Here is a 26,663-nt window from a genome sequence, read left to right as displayed (position 1 = left end):
AGAGAAAGGCTCTCCCCTTTGGACAGGGGGTCCCAACTCTCTCAGCTCAATGTTAGGCAGAGGAGATCTGGCAAAGGCCAAGAAAGCAGGCAGGACCATATCCCCAGGCCACAGTAAGTGGAAGTCGACTTCAGTGGAAGTCGAGCCCACACTTCTTTTGCTCCCAGGTAATGAATAAATTGCAGCCTGCCAAGTTCTGCTTCAGGTTTCACTCCCCAACATTCCTAGATGTTGAAACTCCCACAGTCTATCTTGTGCTGTCAGAAAATAGCTCTTCATTAAAACAGAGGGTTGCTAAGGTATGGCATGTGGTATATCCCCAGCCATTAATATTTCTGAAACACAGACCTTGATTATTAGAATGTACACATCTCACTGCAGAGCTGATGACAGGGGAAGGGACATGCAGATGCCCCCAGGAGGTGAGCTGGCATTGAGCTGGGTTCATACCATGCCATGAGGGTCAGCTCCCAGATGCTTTTGGAAGAGAATGCAACAGCATTTTTTTAACAGCAGAAATCTTTAAAACAGTGCTGATGTGTGGAACACTGATGCTTTGCAGAGAAGCTGAATTTATCCACATACACATGAAGCAAGGCATGTAGTAGGCATCAGACAGTGGCTGGCATTCCTGTCTGAGGTCTGGTCACAAGAAATAGCAGAGAAACACAAAATACCCCTCTGTAAAAAAATATATTGAAAGGAGTATGCAAGGCAATCCACTGTCTATGGACACACACTGCAGTGCCCAGCTGCAGCATTCTCTTTTGTTTCCTAGGCTGAGGGAGGGAAATAATGGTATCTCTATTCAGGGGTCCCTGTCACTGCTCACTTCACCTCTGTGGAAATTAATTTTGTCACCTCCATCACACCCCGCCAGCTGCAGCCAGGGCAGCTTGGGATTTCATTAAAGGTGAGCTGGGGATGGTTACCAGATACAATCAAAGCAGACTAGTCAGAAGTACTGCATTCCTTGAGGGAGCCATGGAAAGGACCCTGCATTAATCTTGAAGACTTCCAGGATCAGTTTCAAAACAGAAAGATGGAATGTCTGTAGGAGAGCCTTGTTTGAGTCTCTGGCAATTTTCACACCAATCCTACCTAGGAAAAAAAGAGTCAATAATAGCTCTGAACCCTACTTGATCTAACAAGAAATAATATGGATTTGGTAACGTAGAATGAGTAGCCAAAGCTGAGAAAATAAAGTATGTGATGGGTTTGGTGAAGGTCAGAGTGGGTGGCAAAATGGTGAGAAAAAGGTCTTGAAGAAAAAGGATGGTAGTTTGAAAGGATGTCACAATAAGAATTGTTCAGCTTGTGATGAACAGATTGAGACAAAAGGCAGAATCAAAGGCAGGAAGAAATTAAGATGGCAGACCACCAGATCTGTTCATCTAAGAGGACTTAAAAGGAATCCTTCTGAAAGGAGACTGAAAAATCACACCATTTTATTGCTTTTTAATTCAGCACCAGTCTAAGCATTATCATAGTGCACAACTGAATTAATATTTGGAATTTTACACCCTAAAAAACTGAAATACATGATTTAGTGTTTTTAACTCTATCTGATGCAGACAGGAAAATTTACAACAGCAAAGTCACACATCACTAAAGAACACTTGCAGGTGTAAAGAAAGTATTCTTTAGGGAAGATGTGCTTAGAAGTATGTTTCAGGAGACTGGTAATCTCAGCACATGTGCACAAGATCAAGTGGAACCAAAATCCACCAGGTAATAGAATTTAATTTCTATTCTATATAATTCCTCTCTATAGATATATACATATTCATATACACAGAAGAATATATGTATATATACTTCTGGTCATACCAAACCTGCAGGGAATTAGGAACTCCACTGAACTAAGCTGATGTCAAGAGATTAAAAAAAAGTGTAAAGGAGAGAAGAATCATGTCCAGAGTCTTTCAAACACCAATTATTTGGCAGCTAATCAATGCTTGAAAAAGGCACTGAACTAAGGCCCTTCTAAGGCAATAATGTGAACAATTTCACAATGTTAAAAGATGAACAAAAGTATATGCCTCTGACAGATTTCACAAAACTGCCCACTGAAGACAAGAAAAACCAGATGTATGTATGACTCCTGAAAGGACATTTCAAAGCATAGTAATTGAAGAAAAAATGTAGTTTTCCATTCCCTTGTCCAAACTGATGCATTTGTTGGCAGCTGGACGCTCTTTTCTGTTGAGCTGAAGCATCTGTGCAAAAAACGACTCCTGAATGAAGGCTGCTTGGCACTTGCCAGCACACAGCTTTTTTCAGCTGGCTATGATTTTGCTCACAAAGCATTACACAGTTGAAGTTTTCCCTGCTGGAAGTCTGTGTCAGGATAGGTTATTATATTCTAAAACAGTTCCTCTAGAAACAGGCATTTCTGAAAACCAGGCTCAGGGTTTTACATTATTTACATGATTCTGCCCTTTTAAAACAACTGTCCAATTACTTTGTTAACAAGTTGTGAAACCACACTCGGAGCTGGGCCTTGAAATTTGGTAGGGTTGTCACTCCAGAAGACACCTTTTGCCATTAGCTGTGTGTCTGCAGAGGGGTGTGCGGTGTCCATCTCAGCTCCTTGGCCACCCTGGGGGCAGCCCAGCCCTAGGCAGGGGAGATGAGCAGAGCCTCCTCCAGACCTGCCTCTGCTGAGCATCAGAGCCAGCGGGGCAGGAGCAGGGAGCAGAGGGTCACTCCGCATGTGTGCGTGTTATGCACGCCCCGCAGAGAACAGGGAGAGAAGGGATCAAAAAGGAGGATACACGTAAAGGAGCCTGTGATGCCCATCACCTTCCCCAAGGTGCAGCACTGGGTCTGCAGAGAACAGGGAGAGAAGGGATCAAAAAGGAGGAGACAGGTAAAGGAGCCAAAGATGAGCATCACCTTCCCCAAGGCACCTGGAGCCAATATCTAAGCCCAGCAAGTAACAGCAAATCCTCTGGCAGAGCATCTTTAGCTGCCTTTGCTTTCCCCTCACTCCCTGCGGCGAGCGTCCCCCACCTTCTCCTTCAACCTTCTGACATAAAAATACCCGTGTTGCTGAAGTGAGTCTTATGGGGGGAATGGTTTTGTGTCTGTTTTTAGGAATAACACTAGAATTTTACATCCTAAATTTGCACTGGACTGAGTGTAAGAAGCTGTTGTTTTTCTGTGCCTCTGGTTTGTTTTTGAAGGCAGCCAAAGCTTCCAGAAGCCCTGAGTTTACCTGCAGCTGATAGAGCAAATGAAGAAGAGTGAGATAGAAAGCTGCCTCCCACTGCTCCTCCCTTTCTTAGGAATGTGGCACATGAATCTCCTTGACAGAGAGTATGCATAGAGCAGGAACCTTCCCAAGCTCAGGAACCTGGAAGCAAGAGTCAGGCAGCCTGGATAGAAAATACGTAATTTTCAACTTTGGGTTTCTTCCTGTAAAGTCCTACATGGAGCAGGAAATTTATCAACTCCACATACCAGAAGGGAAAAAACACAAACCCCAACCAAAACAAAAACACACAACTGCCTCAACCAAACCAGAACTAGCATACAAACTAAAAATAAAATTTTCTGTCCCATACTGAAACTTTACATCAAATCTGAAGCCTTCATCTGCCATCTGCTCAGCTTTCTTTTCACTGAAAAGCTTCCTCCAGCTACTGGTTAAGCAGCAGTCAGCCCTGGAGCTTAAGTGGTGATGATTACTGCACCAAAGGATGGTCCCAGTTCAAGTCATGAAGAAGCCAGCAATTACAAATACTTAATGTCATTTTTAGTTTTTCCACTTAAATGCACATCAGAAAGTTAATTCTCAAATTGCCTTTAGAAACAAAAGTAGTAAAAAGTCCAGCAGTCTGGAGTTAGGAATGGTGGGATGGAGGCTGTTGCTACAAGTTCAATGCATACCATATAAAAAGGTGATGATGGTGCCATCCTTGCTGTTGTAGATCACATGCCACTTTCATCCCCAAGCTGCACGTATGCAGGGACAGGATAACCATGTGCTACCCAAACCGTTGGAAAGCTGGCATTTTTCAAGTGTTCTACTTCCGTGACCTAAATCATATCTGTCTGATGTACTTTTGGCTACAATAAGAAATCCTGCTGAGGAACTCCATCCCAAGAATGCACTCTCATTGAGTACATCACTAAGCTAATCCCTCCTCAGCAGGGAGACAATGGAATAGACAGTCCATGGATCCCTCTGAGCTGCAACAACTAATCCATTGTACTGGCATAGTACAGGTATAGTACAGGATAGTAGAAAAGACCATCTAATATTGACAAAAGCAGGCACTTCCCTAAGTCCTTAAGCTGCATTAATTCTACACAGAAGGTGCAACAATCACTACAGACCAAACCAAAGACAATAAAAATGGGTAGGATGGGGGAATAGATCTGCTGGCCAAATACCAAAAGGAGCATAACCACAGAAGCTCTCTCTGCACTCTGTCCATGGGATGCTCTCACTACCAAATTCATAGCATCCCACCTTTTTGACCATGCATATGTGCCAAAATCTACCCCTGAAAATAACAAATGCCCTCTTCATTTTATACTCACCATACACCTGTGCCTGGAATGTAAGTTTTCAAACTCTTCCAGGGACAGAAGATTGTTGTCTCTAAAGACAGCTGAAAGCCACCAGGCAATTCTTTGGTTAAGCAGCCTTGTATGAGCCATTCTGCTTTGTGTTCCCCTCATAGAAAAGAGATCTCCCTACTCCACTAACTACATCTATTACAACATCTGCCATTAGTGGGCAAACAACCATGGCATGCGGTCTGCTATAATCCAGTAAACTTACTGTTTCAAACACCTGTAAATGTTTACAACTCAAATCAAATGCTTACAGAAGGACAAAGTCCTGTATCTAAACATCCCCATGTCCCAGAGAGAAACAGCACTGGATCTTGATGTCAGGCAAACACACATCTCTCTCCTGGGCAGATTCAAAATACAAGATCAGAACATCCTTCTCTCTCCCATTTACCCCTCACGCTCAGAAAATCCATGTTATTACCATAGTCTTTTTTTCTTTCTCTTACTTTCACTTCTATACAAATTCAAGTTCCTGATAGTAATAAATGCTTCAGCTAATAAGAACAAAATCAGAGTCTACTTCAAAGGACAAACACCTTCCAGCTGCCATCATCCAAACACATCACAGAGGCTGCACCAAAGTTAGCCCTGGTGCTGCACTTTCCACTCCTCTTTTCACCAGGGGACTTTAGATCCTCTGCAATGCCCAAGTGATTTTCACTTTCCCTGAACCCACACAAGCCAAAAAGAAAAGGTGCAAGCTTACCTCTAGAATCTCTCCCACCTCTGCTGCTTCAGCGACCAGTTTAGCTGACAAGAATCACACACACTCTTTCACCTGGGTTTCTCCTCCCTAGCCTAACTCCCTTGCAGGGAGATTTTTGGCCATACCTTAGACAAGCACTGGGGTTTATTTTTGCAGGGACAATTCAAACAGGAACACAGCTGCCCCTTCCAATTAGGAAGCACATAGAGCACTCTCTACCGAATTGTATTTCAGGTCCTTCAGAGGGAAATGCTGTGTTTAAGAGGCATAGACTGCTATCTCTTAGTCACCTCCTTTTTAAAAGGAGGACTTGCAATGCAAACTTAAGCAAAACACACTTAAAATAGCATCAGAGAGATGCAGCACAGCAATGGAAATATCCTGTGAATGGTGTGAATGAGGTCTTCCTTCACATCACCTCTACCCAGAATACAATTTTCAGTCAAGCATCACTCCCAAACAATTTCTGCCTAGACTTGGGGATGAAAGATGATAAAGTCACTAATATTCTGCCAGCCTGGCAGCAGTTTTACTGAGATCACAGAAATCCATTCAAGCAAGAGCAACACTATCAGTAAACAAAAAGCTGGAAGGCAAATGTGAGATTTCTCCCCTTCCACTTTCCTACATGTACCAGAAATTCTTACATGAGAGAGGGGTAGGGAAGGAAGTAACTATGAGACCAGGAAGAGCTCCACACTTGCAGAAACCAGGCTCCCCAGGAGCTTTTCAAGGTCTTTGCCACACAACATATAATGAGACAGACAGAAGCTCACTTACTTTGGCCATATTTCAGATTTTCTGCAAGAAGAAAAAAGCTTGCACAGGAGCTTGATCTACCAGGTCATACTCCTCCTCATTGCTCCTCACTCAAAGCAATCTTTTGAAGTTTTTGGGCAATTTTAACTCTGCATTATGGAGGGGCCTCAAAATTGCCTAGTGCTTTTAAGTCCTGCAAAAACCAGGATTGGAGAGCAATTTTTATCAGTGCCCCAAGCAAAATAAAAAAAAGACAGAAGCATCAAGGAGTCTGCAAAGCCCTTGAGATCTACAGGAAAACAAACATCACTGGATTTTGAAAATTTATTGTTGCTCCAAGTAAAGGTAGGCCCAAGAAGGAAACACAGTACAGTATTTCTGGCTTTTGCAGAATGGTACTGCAGTATCACAGCTTGTGTTTCTTGTCTAAAATAGAGTTTATCAACCAGCTAGCCTCTTGCCACATCAATGCCAGAGCCCTCCCAGCCACCTCATCCTTGTACCCAGCAATTGTGTCCTCAACTGCAGCTTTACCTGTTGCTTACCTGCTCATCCACTGACGATCTGCCAACTTTTTTTTCTAAAGCTCTGACCCAAATCTGCAGAGACAAGCTTGCCCTGTAAGAATAACACTGTGGCCCATGGCCAACCCCAGAGCGCCACATAAGGCAACTTTTTTTGACAGAGCCACAAGACATGTATGTAATTTCAAAAGTTCTTCTAACATCCTTGGAGAGCACAAGTAAAATGCTTTTACATTCACAAACACACCATCCAATCTTTTCCTCTTCCCAAAGCTGTGTTTTGCTGAAACAGTAGCAAGGAAGTATTTCAGTTTCGCCTACACCCACAGGATGAGATCACAGCATGGGTGACATGAACTCTAATCCAGCCCATGTCATGAAAATGTCACAGCACCACTGCTGGCCCAAGCTGCAGCCTACGAGCACAGATTCTGAGGCCTCCAGGAACACAAGATGCACTCTGTTGTGCATGGCACTTTCCTTGCTCCCTTCTTTCTTTACCTCAGGCCCCACCAGATGCCAGGCGAAAGATCACCACAGTGGCATATTTTCCTGTGCAAGCCCTCATCTGAGAATCCTTGGCTACTGCACTACTACTAAATTGCAGCTAATGCCAAATAGCAATGTCTCCCCCGTCTCCAGATGTGCTGTAAGCAATGGCCTTGTTCCCCACAGATAAGTTATCTGTGTTCACACACCAAGTGTCTCAAGGAGCAGCCAAAATACAGGAGGCTAAACTCTCCCAGAGTCATCAAAAGAGAAACAGGAAGGAACAGCATGTAAGCTAAAACAAGCCAAAGTCTACCGTTTTAAAGCTGCATAGAACTTGCTTAAGCCTCATGGGATTTTGAAGAATTCACTTCATGTGTGTTTTTCAAATCAAAGGCTTTGTGAAAAGTAATTTTTAGCATCTCACACCAACATTCTACCAAAATGGTCTTAATGTAAGTTAGAATAAGAGTCCCAGTCTCCATCACACCAACAGAATGATTCTTTCATCTTAGATCTTCAGCTTTAGAAGTTGACCAGCTGCTGGCAGGTTTCTGCCTAACATTTGAACATAAAGGAAAAAGTCACAGGAGTCTGGATACATAATACCCAATTCATTAATTCCCAAGCCATTTCAGAAGCCAAACCCGCAAGTTTCTTGAAGAAGGTGGATTTTTGCTTAGCTTGCTGTCTTTTCAAAGTCATGGAAAGACATTTGGCACCCAGAATTCCATAAAATAAGACATTTTTTGTTTTCTCTTTAACACGAGTAAATGGAAGGCTTTCAAGTGTCCAAGTGGTATGCATAAAGCTCTACTTGGCACCTTCCAAAATCAACAGAACTTTTACCACCAATACAGAAAGGGATGCTCGTCAACAGCTTGTCACTGTGCTGCAGGAACTTAACACAAGGAATGAAAGATAGGTTATGCAATTTTGGCTGACAGACTCTGTGACAATAACTCTAAAAGAACAGCAAAGATCAGTTCAGGACAAAACATACTTTATTGTACTGTAATGTCAGAAGTACAAGAAAAGTACTGCAGAGAACCATGCTAATGGCGCTTCCAGGGTCTGTGAAGGACAGAAGTACAAGATAATGGGGTACTACTGTACTCAGTGCAAAAACTGATTCATTTGAGGCACAAGTACACTATTGTTTAAGCAGCTTGATTCAAGCACAGCTCTGGTATGTGATCTACTCTGTTTTCTTTCTGTGTGACATTTCTAGAACGAAGCTACCTTTACTTGAAAGAGGCAGTAGATTCAAGTCAGGGGTGTCCAACTTGCCACTTGGCAACCAAAAAAAAATTAAGAAACATACTCTGCATAGTCACCCTCCACATCTTAGTTTCAGATATGGAGCTGTGGCTAGAGAAGAAAAGTTACTCTGAAAGGTCAGAACCCAGATCCATTTAGCTGGGTGGGGTTCTCCCCCTTTCCTGCGTCTGTGGGTAACTTAATTCACGTTGACCACAATTTATCCAATAAGAAAAAAAACCCAGAACCAACTCATATCTTGGATAAGAAATCATACATATCTAACATTCAAATAAATTTCAGCCCTTGAGATCCTAACTTATGGCTTAAGACACAATGAAATTGTTTGGGCACCCTTGAGTTAAGTTAATGAAGAGCATTTTTGCTAAAAAAGGCAAGCAAGATCACTGTTTTAAACAGAGCTGACCTCTACAAGAACAAAGCAGGAATCCAAGTCACTAGTTACTGCTAGGCTGACATGTACTGCTGCCCAGAAAGATAAAAACATAACATCACAATGAAAACGTTCAACAAAGTTGAAAGATAAAGGTTTCAACACCAGAAGCAGCATTTGAAAACAAGCTGTTTAAGTTAATCTTTTCAAGAGATGCAGATTGCATAACTCTATGCATGAACAAACATGCTGGCAATCTTCTCCTTTTACACAACAGCTGTGTTTAACATAGGAGGTTCTGGGTTTAAAGAAAGCCACTTGAAGAAGAATTAAGATTTGCAATTCCCTGTCTAACTTAATGAGATTAGTAGAGAAACGAAAAAAAAAGACTACTGAAATAGTAGTTTCTCAGTGGATCCCTATCATTACAAACACAGCCGGATTTGTAAGCAATGCAAGACTAAACAGACAGCTATTACTTTATATTATTACTATGCTCATAAGTTACATCTGTTAAAGTTAAAAAAAGCCAAGCAGTTTCACCCTATTTCAAGGATAGTTTCCAATCAACACCAGTTTACAGGGTGAATGGGACTTCACGAATAAACAAGGAATGGTGACATCTTTGGGTCAAGAATGACAAGAAATAATGGGCTCTGTGCTACCAATCAACCTCAACAAGAATATGGCACATGGGCCAGCCCAAGCTGTACCAACACTGAACCTTTAGCACTCAGCACAAATTCGGATCTCTTCACTTTAGCTAGCAAACCAGGTGAAAAGGCTGGGTAAAAAAACCCAAAAAACCAAAAACCTAACTAAAAACTTAAGCCAAAAGTTGGAATATACTTTTAAAAAAACATCGTAGTTTTAAAATAATTTGATGCTGCCATCAGTTTGTGCAAACTAAAAAGAAAAAACCTCACTGAATTTCTCTCCAACAAAAGACAAATCCTGCAAATATTTTCCTTTTAGCCCACTGTACCTTAAGATACAATCTCAGAAAATCTAACAGATGTAAATGAAAGAGAGAAGTTACAGCATCTGCACAACATTCTTTCTACAAACAGCTGCTGGAGGGAAAGTAAAATATAAAAGGAATAAAGAAAGTAAGGTTCCATCTGAAATATTCTCACAATCTTTCCCATCCTGTAGTCCATGAATCCGACTCTGATGCTAAGGTGACAGTGTATGTAAGCAGATTTTTTTGTTGATTTTATTACATTGGAGTTTCAATTGAAGAGAACCTGAGAAGAGACTAGAGCCTCTTCAGGAATTGTCGGATGGAACGTGCTCCTCGAAGCCTTCGCTCTCCCGGACCAAGGCTCTTTCCAGGATAACGCGGCCTTCCTTGTAGCGCTGGCTGTCTTCAGTGGCAAACTCATAGATCCAGCCCAGTTTGCTGTTGCAGTTCTTGCAGCTCACGTCCCGGACCATGTGGCGGCCGGTGAGCATGACCCGATCCTGAACTTCACTGTACTGCAGATTGACCACCTGGGACAAACACACAGCGCACAGGGAACACAGAGGATTAGTCTGCCGAGGGGAAACCTGCTAAAGCACTAGCAGCACGCTAGAAGGGAAGAGCCCGTGGCGCCGCACACAAACTGAAAATGCAGTGTAAAAAATGTCCTTCCTGAGAGGGTAACACATTAAAGATGTGCTTCACAACGTTGTAAAACCCTACATTTTAACTGAGAGACATGGATTGCTATCACAAAATATGCAAAAGGGCTGTGTTCAACTCTGGGTGAGACTCTCCAGTGAACAGCTTGTAAATTTGTATTAATCCAGTTGTAATGTATGCAAAACCCATTTCTAGCAGCTGATGTAATCACCAAGTCCCAGAACTCAGAAACAAAATATTAAAAGAGATACTTCCTTAAAAATCTTGTGGTGCTTTTGAAATAATTACCTAAGAAAAAGTCAGGGTCAGTGGCTGAGAATGTAGACACAAAACATGCACCTTTTTGTGTGCTATATCAGCAGTTTAAATATACTTTTAACTTCATTTGCAGCATCACCACAAAATCAGGATGTTTACTTCATTGAAAAAACTGCTGATATGCAGATTCTAACAGATGGGACAATACTACTTTCTCAGCTTTGCACCTGACCAGTTCAAACGTACAGCTTCTGACTGCAGAAATGCAAAAACTCAAAGTGTACTTAAACCCCGCTATTTAACATTAAAAAAATTTGAACTCCAGGATCCAGAGTTGATTGGTGAGGAAGAAATCTCTCACTACTGATAAGATTTGGGAGAAGTCCCAGAGCAAAACATAGTTAAGACTACTGATGTCTCTATCAACTCTGCCCATGGCCAAACGGCTTGTAAGAATAAGCAAAACTAAAATACACCAAGCATTATATGACCAGGAACACTACAAGAAAGCAAAGGACAATCATAATTTTTTTCAGTTAATCTAATGGACAAGTCTTTATGCAAGATTAATAAATAATCCTACAATTCACTAAAGAATTATAACTTCTGTATTTTGATCTATTGAATCGGATCAATTGAAAACTCTTAAATGAAACCAGAGTATTATTGCCTGTAAAAAAGATTGTGATAGACTGGCAACTTAACTTGCCAGACTACTATTAAATTAAATGCATTTCAGACATTAAACAAAATATTATCTAGACTTTTTAACTGCATAAAAGGGAAAAAACCTTTGGAACCCTTTGACAGACACCAGATACTCTCAGAGTGAATCTGAGGTTCATATTACAGAAGTCTGTGAAGTTAAAACTCCATAAATTTTGGCCTGGTGCCTCTATATACCCAGTTTTCTTTATAGTCTTTCAGTATTTCAGACAAAAATAATTTAGCTATGTTTCCCATCAACAGTAAATGTCAAATTTGACTTCAAAGACAGAACAAAACTTAAAAAAAAAGTTAAAATAGTAATTACACAACACTTCAGCAAAGAAGTTTTTTTGATCTTATGACAGATTCATATCCCACAAACTAATTTTTCAAAAGTAAGTAGCAGTTCCTCCAGCTTCTTACCAACCTTGTTAAAAAGAAAGGCCCTTCCTGTGGCCCCTGTGAAGCGAGTGGAGATGAGCTCGGAGCGGTTGGTCAGGATTGTGTCGCAGTTTGCGCAGGAGAACAGGCGAGTGCCACCAATATGATCCAAAAAAATTCTTCCCATTTTTAGAACTTATGGAAGTTTATACTCAATACCTGAAAGAAAAAAGAAACATCATATAAAAAACGCATTAGAGCAAAAAAACTGAAACTCCCGAACATCCCATATATGTGGCAGAGTATTCTTCAAACCAATTCAGCTAATGATTGCTCAAAGTTGTTCCTCTGTTGGTGAATTGCTGAACTTACAGTCTGCCTCTCATCAAGACAAATTATTTCCCAAAGTGACCATTTTACCAATAAGATGACTTAAATACAAACTAATTACATTAAATGGGAAAAACACAAACTGAAACCTTTAAAATACAGTTCAGGCTTTTGCAGACCCCCTACTAGCCCCTGCAGTTCCTAAACTCAGAAACTGACACTTCCTTTAACACAATACTGAAATTCTATTTCAGTACATTCCCAACAACTCACTCATCTTAGTCAGCACTAAGAAATGAAGCACTGAGAATTACACTGAGTCACCAAGACAATTATAGCTTAATTTTCCCAAGTCACCCCCACTTTTTATAATACATATTTATTATGTCATTTCCCCATAGCTTTGCACAATTTATGACACATGATCACACAACACCACCACTCAGAATGTTGGTATAGCACCCTGGTTGCTGTATTTGACTTGACACTTCTTTATTTCATATACACACCAACACAGGAAAGGTTTGGATGCTATTTCACATAATAAACAATACACCCAGTCTTTACACCAGACAGTTTTACATACAAATGTTTAAAGTTGTCTAATCCAAATACAAAATACTGTGTCATTTATCCAAGGTATTTCCAAAGCCTCATCACTAAAATATCTCAGCAACTCCAATAAGAAAAAAAACAGAGTTTAAAAACTTTACAGCAGATGACCTGCACTGCCTGATAAATCAGCCTCTTCACTGCTTAGGGAAATTAAAATGTCTCACCAACTTCACACTAACTAACATAAATTACTCAAAGTTAACTAGTGAGTAGGCACAGAACACATAGCCAGCAACTTAAATCACAAAGGATAATATAACATGACAAAGGAATTGAATTATGATGTTATTTCCCTTTCAACTGCAGAAGTTTTAAGACTAAACTTCTATAGTTAAACAAGTTAAATGTACCTCCATTTATGCTTCAGTTGTGGAATCAGAAAAGAGCATTGTCTCTACTTTTGTCAAGCAGAGCAATGCAAAGTAAATCTGACACACTGCAATATTAGAATTGTGTGGGTTTTACTTTTCAGAGCAGGAGACTGTGCCGTTCATAGAGACGTCAATCAAATTTTGTGCTCATCTAATTGAATACTCTAAGTCAAACACTGTTAAGAAGCACAAATACCTAATTTAAACTCATTTCAAGTTTTAGGGGATCAGTTTCTTAAAGCCTACTCTTGACATGCACAAAACAAATGGACTAAAACTTGCACCTACAAACACAGAGCTTAACACACCATTTTTACATCTAAAAATCAGAAATCACTGACATAATGATTTTTTTCCAATTGCTTTATTTCACACTTTGTTTTCTTACAATGTGAGGCAACAAAAAAGGTTCCTAAAATTGAACAGAGATATTTTAGCTCAGGTTCCTTACATTCAGATTTTTCAAATCACTATTAATCTTCTGCATCCCGTCTGAAGGATACATAAAAATTAAAAGCAATGTCATGACTCTTCCTTTTAAAGGTGATCTAATACCCATTTCTCTTTTTCAAAGGATAAATAAAACAGGTCTGAGTGTTAGAGGTGTGATTCCACTCAAAATACAGAAAGCATTTTCACTTAAGATTTCTCTGAGCTTTATACCTTTCTAATATGACTTTATCTTTCCCAGCAACCAAAGGCAAAAAAAAATTAAAATGTGAATAGTGACAGAATGAAGGAAAATCAAGTGACAATAAGTGTGAATAAGCAAGTACCAGTAAAAGTCTCCAGCCAGAAGAAACCACAAATACAAGCAACTAAGGCAATGGTAAAATATATGCCCATAAGGCACTTGGCCTAGGCCCATGTGGCATTCTTCCTAATTTTGGATAACGTTATATTTGTGCTGATTGTATTGTGGATTCAAAACAATTAACTGATTGTAAGTTACAGTAAATGTGGAATCGGCATCCAAAGGGGTATTTATTTCAGAGTAAACACAATGCCCACCCTGTCAGTGCTTTTAGAAGGTAACAAAACATCAATCCAAACCCACCCCTATCTCACCAAGAGCACCACAAACACAGAGCTTGTTGTCCAGAACAGATCCTTTACACAGACTGACCCCGCACAGCCTGACAGTTTGAAAAATGCACCTAAACACTTCCAATGCAAGTGCATCACCTGCCTAAAATCATAATTCATGTCAGTGCCCTCAGAAAAGCGCACTTTTCTGTCCAGAGACGTTAAAAATGGAAATTAAATACTTCAGAAGGGAGCACAATTCTAGTGCCATTCTAACATGCAAGTTAGAAGTCACAGCAACATACAAATGTATTTCTTCTGGATATGGCATTACGGCATGGACTGAAGTCTTGAGTCCCAAAGATCTCAAAAGTTAAAATAAATGGACAAATAAATATATTCAAAGACGTAAGGCTGAAAAATCTACCTACTAATACAAGGCCTAAAATCCTCACATATTTATGTCACCTTAAAGAGCTGAAAGTAACCTAAAGTTACAGCAGAATCTAACAAACCAACTGGTACCAGAACACATTTTTTCAGAACACAGGGCATAAGGAAATCTATATTCTTGAAATAATACACATTCAAAAAATTTATAAATTAAATTCTACAGCCAGCACTATAACAGTCAAAACAATGTAGATTTTGTGTACATTTATTAAGAAACTACTAAAATACTGTAAGGTTACCAGTGTCTAACTTTTTCAAAGTAACCTCTACACTTAACTACCACCTGGTAGACTTCAGTCAACATACATAGCAGGCTGCAGCTACCTCTGACCTCAGGTTTGATTTTGAATTTAATGAATTTGTGAGGGCCCAGCTGAAGCACTATAAAACTACTCACCTTACATTAGTCTTTATGTTACTGCTCACAGCAGTAAAAAGTAGGGAAAAATTACAAAATGGCTGCTAGCAATGCAGACTTAAAATACCACACTTTATAATGGATTTTTTAAAATATCTAACATGGAAATTCTGCTTTTTTTCCACTCCTGTAAAATAGAGAAACTGATTTCAATTTGGAATCATTTCGCGGTTTTCCCTTCCTATTTCTTCCCCCAAGCTAAAAACATAGCATTCACTTATAAGACCAAGCAGAAGGTACTTGCTATGGATAAAGACTCCTCTCTCCTTATGTAAGGATGTTGAATGCTGTAGGGTATACTTAGTGCACACAGGAAAAAAACAGAAGCACAACAGAACAAGGGAAAAGCAATTTTCCATTGCTCTCAGGCTCCTGCCCCTTACAAACAGAAGTATTGTGTACAAAGTCAGCCAAGTTAACTGTGCAGGCTTTTTTCCCTATAGTTTCACTACCAATGGGAAAGGTGCGGGCGTCTATTTATGTTCACACATGCATAAATTATCTGAAAAAGCCACTTATAGGCTTTTGATAGGCAGTGGGAGGGCTCTCTTAAATGAGGAGAAGCCGAAGAACTGTGAAACACAAAAGCATTTCTAAAGCTTAAGATCTTCCAAACAGGGGAAGGAAAATATAATAAGTGCACTTGGCCATTCGTCCACTACTTACACTAAAAAACAAAGAAAATAACTTCCACTGGTTCAGAGAACCAGTCAGGTTCCCTAGTGCTACTTACAGATCCAGAAAGTGACACTACCCCACCAATTCCTTCATGTTACCAGCAGTATTTTCAGAAGTAGTGGACCAGGATCTTGGTTATTCACAAAACCAAATGCTGAGGAAAAAACAGGTTTTTTTTTTTTTTGGCCTATAATTTCACTTTTAAAATCAGCTAAGCATTCTTTACTGGGTATGTATCAGTGAAGAAGTTCTAGTGCTCTTGCTTTCGTGCAAATTACCAAACACAAGTGATTATATTAATTGAATGGCTGCAATGTAAGAAAGGTAGGTTTATTTACTTTCCTTAATGGGATATTAAGTATCTATTGCTTGTCCAATCTCCCCAGGTCCAAGAGAGGAGTACTTCATGAACTGAGAGATGATGACACTTCCATTACTCAGTAACCAGACCACCTTCCTGAGAGGACCTTTAGGAGAGCAATCAGTGACAGCTCGTGTTACCTAGCAGGTCAGGCTTGCTGACACTGCATGATTTTGACAGTATATTATTCTGACAGCATAAACCTTGATACCACTTCTCAATCTCTCTGTGAAAGGCTTCCTCCCTGCATGCTTCTCCCAGTGAGCGCACGGACAGACAGGAAACACAGGCACTGTGGCTGAGTGCTATAATATGTATGCCCAGAGCAGTAGCTCCCAAACTCCCCAAACACATTCAGTGTTGATTTCAGCAATACTGAGCAACAGCCATATCAAAGGGCTGATATTCAACAGGTTAAATACCACCTGAAGCACCACTTGGTTGGTATTTGTGCTACCTCATCTGCCTACCTGCACCATTGATAAAGAATGAAAAAGTAACACAAAGAATTATTTATTAACATCTTTAAAACTAACAGTCAGTGTTTTCTTGTCCTGGAATGCATCTCTTGAAGACACAGGACCATCAACACTTGGGAGATCCAGCAAGCACTTTCTCTATGCACACTGGACTGTGGATATTTCACAGGAGGAGCCTCAGTGTTGCTTCAGCACCATCTACTGCGTTCACATCTACAATAGAGAACAGCTGCTAGTTAAAGGACAAAAAAATTTGACCGCCTCTCTTGCACCATTTTACCAACTAAAAACATTTTCCTTTGTGAGTAAATAAGCATTCTCTACCCTCTGAGAAAGGGTCTAAGCACACCGAAACATTCTCAAGATGTACTTACCCTAGAACCAGGCTGAAACTTCATCATGGCACCTCAGGAACTGGGCTTCAGCTTCCTCTTCTCATCTCAGGGATGGACAAAAGAGAAGAGAGAATTCTTAGCACAGCTGCACAAGACCAAATGTTAAAGAATCATAACAGAAAAAAAAAAAAATAAAACTTGCTCCTTACCTTCCCAGGTTTCCCTGATCACAGGTGGGGGCACATCCAAAAATACACATGTGGTCAGTCTCTTAGGAGGTCAGAGATCCAAAATCCACCATCAACTTCTGTGACTGTCCGAGTAAACAAGGCCTGGCCTCTGCCTACATGCAGAATTGAAACCACCATATGTAGGCAAATGTGGAGAGAAACTGAACTGGACCAGCAGACTGTGATCTTTAGAACCATCTAACTATTGCAGCAAACTGTGAAGGGAACTTAATACAGTCCAATGAGAGAAGAGGCTTTGGCAAAGCCCAGATGCAGGGCGCAGGGCACAGAGCCCACCAACAACAAGCTGCCTTGCAGGATGAAAACACCCTTGTGCAAGTTGCAGCAGTGTAATTTTGTATTGCAGGTTGCAGTAGATAATTTCCTATTGCAAGCTGCAATTTTTCCTAGTAAAGGCAAGCACTGGGACACTGCCATTTAAATTTGTTTATGTCATATTGGTGCACTCAAACACTAATCCAGGGTACTTTGTTCCACGTTTACAGAGAACACAGAGGCACACAGATGGGTGCTTGTTTCTCATACAGCCCCCCTATCTCAGCATCTCCCACAGAGTAACTTAAACCCTCACAATGCTCCTGCTAGATAACATATAAAAGTATTAGTTTACAAATGGTATCGGACTCAGATTAATTTTCTTTTCCACCACTACACAGAATCCAAAACCAGCAGCTAGAACAGCTTTCCTGCTTCTTTTTCCCTACATCTTCTTCCTTTCCCCTTCCTAATTACTCCACTGTTTTTAAGAAAGCTGTATTTCCTGATTTTGTAACACATTTAATCTTATACTACTTAAGCAGTTGAGACAACTTTTGTCTATGAATCCATTCTGCAACTTTCAGAAAGCTAAACAACGCATTTTCTGTTTTCACTAATTTTAGTGCTGAAATGATACAAAACTTCATCCAAAGACATCACTGATTTCATGAGTCATTAAAAATGAAATCCCATAAACAGCCTTTTAAGAAATGGTGTAAAGACAACCATCATCCAAACCAGCGACATCCAGCTGGCACAAAGGGTGCTAATACACTAAGTGCACGTCACCAAGAGATTTTTATATTAACTAGAAAGGTCCTAAAGGTAGGTAAAGGTTCCAAAATTAGAGATCACCTTGCTAACAAAAATCCACGGTGTACAGGCATTTCATCTTCACGTTTAACAAGTAATTTTTAAGTTAAACCTTGCTTAAGGGAATTACGTATTTCAGTGAGAGCTGAGCAACCAAGATTGCAACACAGGTCAAATGTTGGTAAACAAACATGAACCAGTGACCTGACTTGGACAACATCCCTTCAAGCCTGTGATGATTACTATGTTAAATTCAGATATATAAATATGTGTTCAGCTCTCAGTGTGTAACAAGTAACAAATACAGCCTGTTCTTGTCATCTTCTCTGCTGGGCTTTGAGATGCAGTTTCATTTGTCCTTACATACTAGGCAACCACACTTGAAACTCAGTCGTCATTATTAAAATCTATATACAAACAATAAGCTCTGCATCTCTAAGTAATTCTGTAACTATGGAAGTGAAAGTAGCAGATGACAGAAGCCTCCACACAGTATTTTTAAAGACTACTTTAGAAGAAGTGAGCAGCACTTAAAAACTGACAGTTTGTCACACATGCGATTTGAATTCAGCCATCCAGAAAGAGGCTCTATATAAAAATATATATAGGATTTTATATATAGCAGTTACATACAGTCACGTGAGGGAATATTTACAACTGGGGAGCAAGTTCCCTTCCTTTCAGTCATAAACATTAGTTGAGATAATGGTTAATCCAGAGCCATTAGTTGGTGACATCAAGAGTTGTTCTGTGATACCACTTTAGAAAGAGCCCTGCCCTGTTTCGCTCTCATAAGACCGTGTGTACTTGCTTTGTTATTCCCTCAATCTAACCCTAAACCCGTGTTTATTGTTTAAAGAAACCAAGGAGAATTAATTTATTAAATTCTACGGCAATATCAGTCCATAGCACGGCCTTTATTATTAAATAAACACGCTGGATTAATCTAATCTACATCTGCTTGCACAGTACAGCTGAGGGCTGTGCACAGGTCAACAAATGAAGCAGACAGAAGACGGTCTTCACATTAATTTTTGCTTTGACTTAGAACCTTTCCCAAAGCAGAAAAGCGCCGGCAGAGTATTTCAGCTCCCTGGGAATCCATACTTCCGCGGGGAAAACCCCAACCTAAGCGCTAGCAGGCAAACGAGCGAGCCGCGAGCACCTCCACAAAGCAAACAAGCACCAGGGCCGGGCCGGTGACAGCTCCCGCGGGAGGCGCCGGTCCGGCGGGGACGCGGGGCTGCTCCGCCGGCCGGCCTCAGCAAGCGGCACCTCCGCCCGGGGAGAGGGGCGATGCGTCAGGCGGCGCCGCCACCCCAGCGCCACGGGGCAGGGCGGCCCAACCCCCGCGTAACCTCCGCGGCCGGGCCCGGGGCGGCGCTGCGGGGGTGTCGGTGTCGGTGCCGAGCCCGGTGCCGGTGTCAATGCCGGTGCCGAGCCCGGTGCCGGTATCAATCCCGGTGCCGGTGTCAATCCCGATGCCGATGCCGCGCACACACAAAGCCGCGCGCGCGGGGGCGGTCCCCGGCCCGGCCCGGCCCGCGCGCCGTCACGGGGGCGCGCGCAGCCAACCGGGGCCGGCCCGGCTCGTCCCGTCCCCCCGCCCCCACCCCCCCGCCGCCGCCGCCGGGCGCTGCCGGGAGCGCAGGAGCCCTGACAACAAACAGCAGGAAACAGCTGACGGGGAGGCAACGCCGCCGCCTCCGCCGCACCGAAGGGCCGTGCCCGGGGCCCACCGCCGACCCCCGTCCCCGAGCCGCCCCGCCGCCCCCGCTCCCGGGCACGGCCCCGCGCCCACCCGCCCGAGGCTCAGCACAAGAACCGGTCCGAAAAGTTGCCCGGTGCCGGGCCGGGGGAGGAAGTTGTGTCGGCGGCGACGGGGAGGGGGTGCTCGGTGCCGGCCCCCGCCGGGAAGGCTGGGCGGCGCTGGGAGACGCTGACGGAGAAGGGGACGCGGTGGGGGAAGGCCGGTGCTTTGTGGCGGCGCCGGGTAACGCACCGGGTCAGGCAGGGCCGACCGCTGCCCTCTTCCGCGCCCGTTGCCGGACCGGACCGGAGCGGCTCGCCCGGGGCTCCGCCGCGGCCCGACAGACACAGCACCGCGGCGCGGCTGTCGCCACCTCCCTCCCCAGCCGCCCCGGGCTCCCCGGTTAGCGCGGGGCGAGCGCGGCCCCCGCCCGGTTACCTGGCTGCGGGAGCGGCGCTGGCGGCGGCTCCGTGCCCGGTGTCGGCCCCGGCGCTCCGGATCGGCCGCGCGGCTCCGCCCCGCCGTGGCCCCGCCCCGCCTGTCAATCAGGCGGCGAGGCCCCGCCCCGTCCCGCCCCCTCGCTGCCGCGGAGGCTCCGCCCCGCCCCGGGTCGCCTCACGGCCGCGCCCGGCGGGGCACGCCGGGTCACGGAATCGCAGAATTACGGAATGGCAGAATTGTAGAGTTATAGAATGACAGAATCATTGAATCATCGAGGTTGGAAGAGACTTTTAATGTCATCTAGTCTGATCGTCCACCTGGCACTACCACGGTAACCCCTAAATCGCTACACCACACCACCCAACACCATGTCCAGAAGCCTCCTGAACACCTTCAGGGATAGTGACCTATTCCAATGCCTCACCACCCTAACAATGACAATTTTTTCTGTCCAATCCGAATCTCTGCTATCTCAGTTTAAGGCCATTTCCTCTGGTCCTGTCACTGCAGACAGGTCAGAGAAGCCTGGCCCCCACCTCCCTGCAGCATCCCCTCAGGTAACCCCAGCTCCCTCAGCCATTGCTCACAAGATGTGTTTTCTACACCCTTCATGAGCCTTGTTGCCCTTTGCTGGCCACACTGCAGCACCTCAATGTCCCTTCTAAAGTGAGAGGCTGGGAACTGAGCACAGTACTGCCACCAGTGCTGGGGACAGGGCCAGGGCAGTGCTCGGGGGCTGGAGGCAGGGCCAGAGCTGGAGATGGAGCCAGGTCTGGAGCCGGTGCCAGAGCCAAAGCTGGAGCCTTATGGCAGCGCTCAGCCCTTCCCCACCTGCCAAGTTCCATTTCCCAGGCACCTGCCAGCCACTGCCCTGAGCTTGGTGCCTTCCACTCCCCCTCTACCAGCCTTGCCTCCCTCACAGCCTGGCAGAAATTCCCACTCCTAGAGGAGCTGAATGCCAGAGCCACCCAACACCTCCCTACACCCCAAGGAAGGGGAGTCCTGTCTCCAGGCACCTGCATTCTTAGGGATTTGGCCTGCCCTGGCTGTGAACTTCACCACTCTATGGGGCCCTGTGAGAGTTGGAGGTGTAGAAAGGAACAGATATGGCTTTTGGTGACATTTCCCCCTCAGTGAAGCTGTGACTCATGCTCCTTGCAGGCATGCAGGCCATTGACATTGAAATCTTGGTGGGATACCTTGAACACTGCCCACTGTGGAGATAAAAGATCAGAGGAGCATAAGCCAAAGTGTGGCCATTCTTGGCCATTGTTTGCAAGAGGAAAAAAAATCCTTTTGAATTGTTGGTTATAAAAAAGAGATGCAAAAAGGCGTTCTTTTCCTTCTATGGGACAAGCCATGCCATTTTAAGGATGTTTGTTCTGGAGAAAGTATTTTCACTCCTGGGTCTATCCATGTGGGATCACCAGACGAACTGCAGTAATGGCAGGAAGGAATGAGTCAGCAGGGTTCTTTTCTCATTTCACACAGAGGCAGAGGGACACCTCTGTGAATGTACAGCACACAGCACCTGCTTACACACCCAGCTATTCTTCAGCCTGTGTCTTTCTTTTGCATGGATTCTTTCATAAAAAGAAATTACGAGGCAGAAGAGAACACAACAGCCTGTGTGAGGGTAGACAGCCAGTGACAGGTCAACATCAATGTGCAAAGAGCTGCTGTTTGCTTTGGACAGACCTCCAGAAAATTAGATCTCTTCTGTATGGTCAGCTCTGGCCTGATCCTGAGCAGAGCTGAGCACTGACATTTCTCACTGGCCTCTCATCAGCATCTCTTTAGATCCTGGAAGGGGAGTGAAAGGTGTTAGAGCAGTCCATCAGACAGCAATCACTTAGTTAATGGCACAGGGACAGCAGAAGTACTGAGAATATTAGAAGGAAGCCATAAAGCTGTGCCTGGGGTCCCATTTACCACCAGCAAATGGAGGAAATAACTGATCCAACATGCCCTCTTTGTTAACAGGCTGACCTGATCTGCTGCTGTTCCTTGCTGGGCTTGCACGAGCTGTGTCCCTGGTGGATCTGCTTCATCTCGTCATAGGAGCTATACAAAGGTCCATGTCTTACTCATCTCTGCACAGCTCCCATGGAGATCACCGTAAACAAAGCCTCTTTTTCCAAAACAGTGGAAAGAGAGTCAAAGCAGCGGTGCTTTAGTCAGCACTGGGTCTTATCTGTGGCCCTGTGAGCTCCCTGCTCAGCTCTGCTGCTGAGGCACCCGCACATCCCAGGGCAAGCTGGTTTTTCCTGCCTCGTTTTCCCTCTGGAGAAGGAAGGGGCAGAGCGATGCTCCCTGCCTTACTGGGGGTTGGAGGCTTGCTTAAGTACCCTTCTCCAGTCTGGGCATATGTAGGGGTTGTATGTCTGAATATTTTAATCATCACAATAATATTACCATGAAAACAAAGCAAAGCCCAAACCTATGAACAGAATTAATTTCTCAGCAATAAAAAGGGTAGCTGTACCAATCAGAGAGAAACCAAATTGACCATGAGACAAGCAGAGAATGGATTAGCCTGTACTTGACAGATGGTGCCAGGGACTGATGTTTTTATTTCCCTCGCAGAGGAGCTTAGAGGAAGGGGGGGTAGGGGAGGGTGAGGTAGGGCACGTTTAATAGAACAAAGCAGCAGGCTGTAGCAGCTCTGCTGAAAAACGCTAAAAATACCAAAAGCAATTTCCAATTAGCCTGTAAGGGACATGCTACGTGTCAGCTACAGGGTGAAAAACAGGATCATCAATATTGTACCACATGGCACTTTTAATTTTCAAAGCAGCCTGAAAACATTAATTAATTCTCCTCTGACATAGGGAAATGCAGTGCAGTCAGCAGTTTGCTCCTTTACTTCTTATGCCAGGTTTTGGGAAGACCCTGGGCCTTTTCCACAGCTGATTCATATCACAATACCTCAAATTACTCTGGAGGAGTCAGTCTTCTCTGCAGCACTTCTGAGCAAAAAAGGCCATGTTAGATCTGGAACTTAACGAACCAGAGAAAGGAGAGATGTCCACACCCAACCCACCTTTAATATTTGCCCCATCTAAAGCCATTTCTCAATGCTGTGAGCAACTTTATAGGAAGTATTTCAGAGATAACTGGAAAACTGAGGAATTAATCACAATCTCAGACAGAACTGTGTAGTGAAACTCAACCACTAACATATAAATCTAATAAAAACCTGTGACAAAACTTCAGTGGAATTCAGCAGGACCTGGGTACACCCCACTGAATGAGTGTCAGGGCTTGGGGGCTGCTTGTGTACATCTTCTCCCTTTAAAAAGAAAAACTTACAGCTCAGTAATTTTTGTTCCTGCTCCTTCTCCAGAACCACTAATAATCTTTTGGTACACTTGTGGATTCCTGTGTGGCATAGTTTAGCCTACCAAACCAGGCATGCCTGAGGTGGGACAATGATGCAGTGGGATTTTCCATTGCTGTTCCTTCCATGCCCAGGATTTCTGTCAGCAGAGAGGAGGCAGCTGAAATACAGAGCCAAGCTTACAGGCTGTGATCTCTCTGGGAGACAGCGTGACTCCTCACTGCCCCCTCTGTGCCTTCTCAGCTTTGCCTTACATCAAAGGCTGGGTTCATCCCGCGAGCTGCTCTTGTTATTTGGCAGTGGCTACTGATAGCCTGCTCTTTTCAGAGGAGATGGTGCAGGCTGCAGCTTCATTCTCATAAGGTAAGCCTACAGACACACACAAAAAAGTAATTGTCTTTAATTTGATATCACAAGCAGACACTTACTGCTTTTGGCTCAACTGAAAGCTGACACAGGCACAAGTCCTACTTACAGATACTTTTTCAGATGTTGTATTTTTTGGCAGGGGAAATTATTTCTACAGTTAATCTCAACATCAAAAGATGAAGGTCAGTGATGAAGCAGTTCCTCCACACCCTCTCCATAATGACAGAGCTGGTCTCATTACCCGGTCACCATACCTAGTAGCTGTTGGCCATATTTTAAAAGGTGTTTGAGTGAAAAACCCCAAAAGACCCAGGAGCCATATCAGAGAAAGCACTTAATGCCTGAAGAGGAACTTTGAATTTCCATGCCATTATTAAGACATCAGGAATGGAGTCAGTAAGCAGGCCTGGTGCCAGGGAATGCAGAACAGTATCCTGCAGGAACAAGGAGTCCGGACACAGAGCCCCTGAAGCCAGGCACTGTTGCAGCAAGCCTCACTGCCATGCCCAGCAAAGAAAGCAAAGTTGCTAAGTAGGATGGATGGTGACACAAACATGTCACAGTGGGGCAAGGATCTTGCAGGGTTTTTCATTGCTAAGCCTTCTCTTTTTCATCCTCCACAATGAAGGACAGTTACTGAAATTAGGACAACTTTTCAGGTTTAAGCCTTCTAGTCCCGTCTCCCAAATCCTGTCCAGTGGCAATGCTCTGCAAGATCACATATGTTATCACTTTCCTGTGGGACAGATTTTGTCAGGTGTGCAACTTATGGATGACAGCCATCTGATTATGCCACTTTCTCCACACAAGGGCTTGGTTTGATGCAAATGTGTTTGAGTGGAGATGCGATGGGGTGGTTTCCCACTGACACAGCTGATGCAATGAGCCAGCTGCCAACTCCCCTGTGTTTTATAGGAGGTGATTTCAAGGGAGCTGGTATCCTCATCTGAGAAAGTAAAACTATTCCATTGGCACAGAAAAACATCACAACAGCTCTCTACCAGGAGATAAACAGTTCAGGAGAGAGCAGCTACTCCAACCCACGTGGACTTCATCAGACAGTCTGGGCTGTTCCTATTGTTTGTGAGCACCGGGTGAGAACAAAGACAGATTGGTCTAGAAAGGGCCCCATGCAGAGACATCCAGAGCCTGTACAGAACAGGACACTTTAATGTCTGCACTGGATTGCTGGGTTTTTTATATAATCAGAGGAATCTACTAACTTGGGAATGCATAAATTATGCCACTTCCTACACACACCTGAGGCCCAGAAGAATTCCCATAACTGTTTTGTTTTTGGTTGCACTTACCAAGACATGAAACTGGTTTGTTACAATTGTCACTTCACAGACAGGGGAGTGAGAAGAAATCTTTGTAGTATTGTTAGTCTTTTCCATTCCCTGTTCCTGGAGCTCTGGGTGGAGTTTCCCAGCCTCAGTCACCATAGCATTTCCTCCAAGGTCTTGAAGCCGATTCAGTATTGCTTTCAGTCTTTTAACAGTACCACCCCCTGCTTAGGAGGCACACTTCTGAGTGTCAAAGGTGAACCTGTGTAAAGGAAAATAGCCAGCCCCACTCTAGGCTTACTACTCTCTTTTGTTCACAGACAGCTACCCAAAGACATTTATCAAAGATTCTAAATTCAGAGGGAGCAGAGTGAAAAAGGCAAGCAGAGCCTGTGGGAAGAAATATGTGGCCCACGTAAAAAGTGGAGACAGGACATGCATGGGAAGGGGACAGGACATGGAAATCTACCCAATAAACAGCTTCATCCATATCACTGAAATGTTGGGGTACAGACTTGTTTTGTGATCCTTTTGACACCCTGCTAATCCTTTGTCATTGTCAAGCAGTCAATCAGTGAAGGCACAATGCACGTGAGACAGGAGGAGAGCTCAGCAGATGTGTGTCGGTGTCTTAACACCAGTCTCCAGGCTGGAGAAACTTTGAGGAGGGTTCATATCTGGTTTCTGTCCGGCATCCATGACACGTGGGTGGCACCACTCCCTGCAGGGACGGTGTGTTTCAGCAAGTGAAGCATGTGAGAGGAGCCCGCACCTGAGGAAACAGAAAATGCCCAGCTCCCCTTCTGCAAGTGCTTCAGAGGTCTGCGAGGGGGCTGTCCCTGGAGCCCAGCTGCACAGCTGAGTAAACACTGATGTGCTTGCCTCTGGGCCAGTCTGAGAGAGATGATCCATGATTTATTCCAGGGCATTCCTGAAACCTCCACAGAAGTGAGAAAGGATTTCTTTCCTTCCCAGGTACAATAGTGAAAAAAAGGAGGAAGGTCTCTGCAGATCTTATATCAGAACACGCAATAGCAGACAAAGATTTTCAAGTAGTCTGCTAAGCTGAGTAAGCAATGCAGTTCTTGCTGCAGGGATAAAAATCAGGAGTACAAGAGAGTACAAGCAAAAGATCTGAGGCCCCTTGTCCTGCCAGAGGGAGACTGGCAGGGTTAGGCCAGGAGTACAAGGAAAAGTCTTCCATTTGTTTGCTTTCCAGGCTAATTTTGGATGAGAACCCAAAGGAAGGGTGCTTGAGGCTTTTCATGTGGCCAGTTGCTTATATGGTGAGTAATGTAATTATTCAGCACATGTGACTGGCCTTGTGCAGGGCAGGCTCTGAGTTACAATAGCAAGGGACTTTTAGTCCCTTTTAGGCAGCCTGAGTCACTCA

General features: G+C 43.8%; 1 protein-coding gene across 3 annotated transcripts; it reads right to left on the bottom strand.

The window, feature by feature from the left end:
• Positions 1–8,054: 8,054 nt before the first annotated feature.
• Positions 8,055–20,410, bottom strand: YPEL5 (yippee like 5). Of its 3 annotated transcripts, XM_030268874.4 has the most exons (6): positions 20,273–20,388; positions 16,972–17,105; positions 16,802–16,866; positions 16,485–16,640; positions 11,743–11,915; positions 8,055–10,216 (listed from the first exon to the last, which is right to left on the bottom strand). In XM_030268874.4, the coding sequence occupies exons 5-6, from the start codon at positions 11,881–11,883 to the stop codon at positions 9,992–9,994; spliced, it is 366 nt and encodes a 121-aa protein (XP_030124734.1). In that variant the 5' UTR covers positions 11,884–11,915; positions 16,485–16,640; positions 16,802–16,866; positions 16,972–17,105; positions 20,273–20,388; the 3' UTR covers positions 8,055–9,991. The 3 variants fall into 3 exon arrangements, with proteins under 3 accessions (XP_030124734.1, XP_030124735.1, XP_030124736.1); XM_030268875.4 differs by lacking the exon at positions 16,485–16,640; XM_030268876.4 differs by lacking the exons at positions 16,485–16,640; positions 16,802–16,866; positions 16,972–17,105 and having other exon boundaries at positions 20,273–20,410.
• Positions 20,411–26,663: the final 6,253 nt, after the last annotated feature.

The sequence above is a fragment of the Taeniopygia guttata genome, chromosome 3 (assembly GCF_048771995.1).
Source record: "Taeniopygia guttata chromosome 3, bTaeGut7.mat, whole genome shotgun sequence".
NCBI classification, from domain to species: domain Eukaryota; kingdom Metazoa; phylum Chordata; class Aves; order Passeriformes; family Estrildidae; genus Taeniopygia; species Taeniopygia guttata.
Note: the sequence above shows the minus strand (reverse complement) of the source record. Positions and strands in the feature narration are given on the sequence as shown.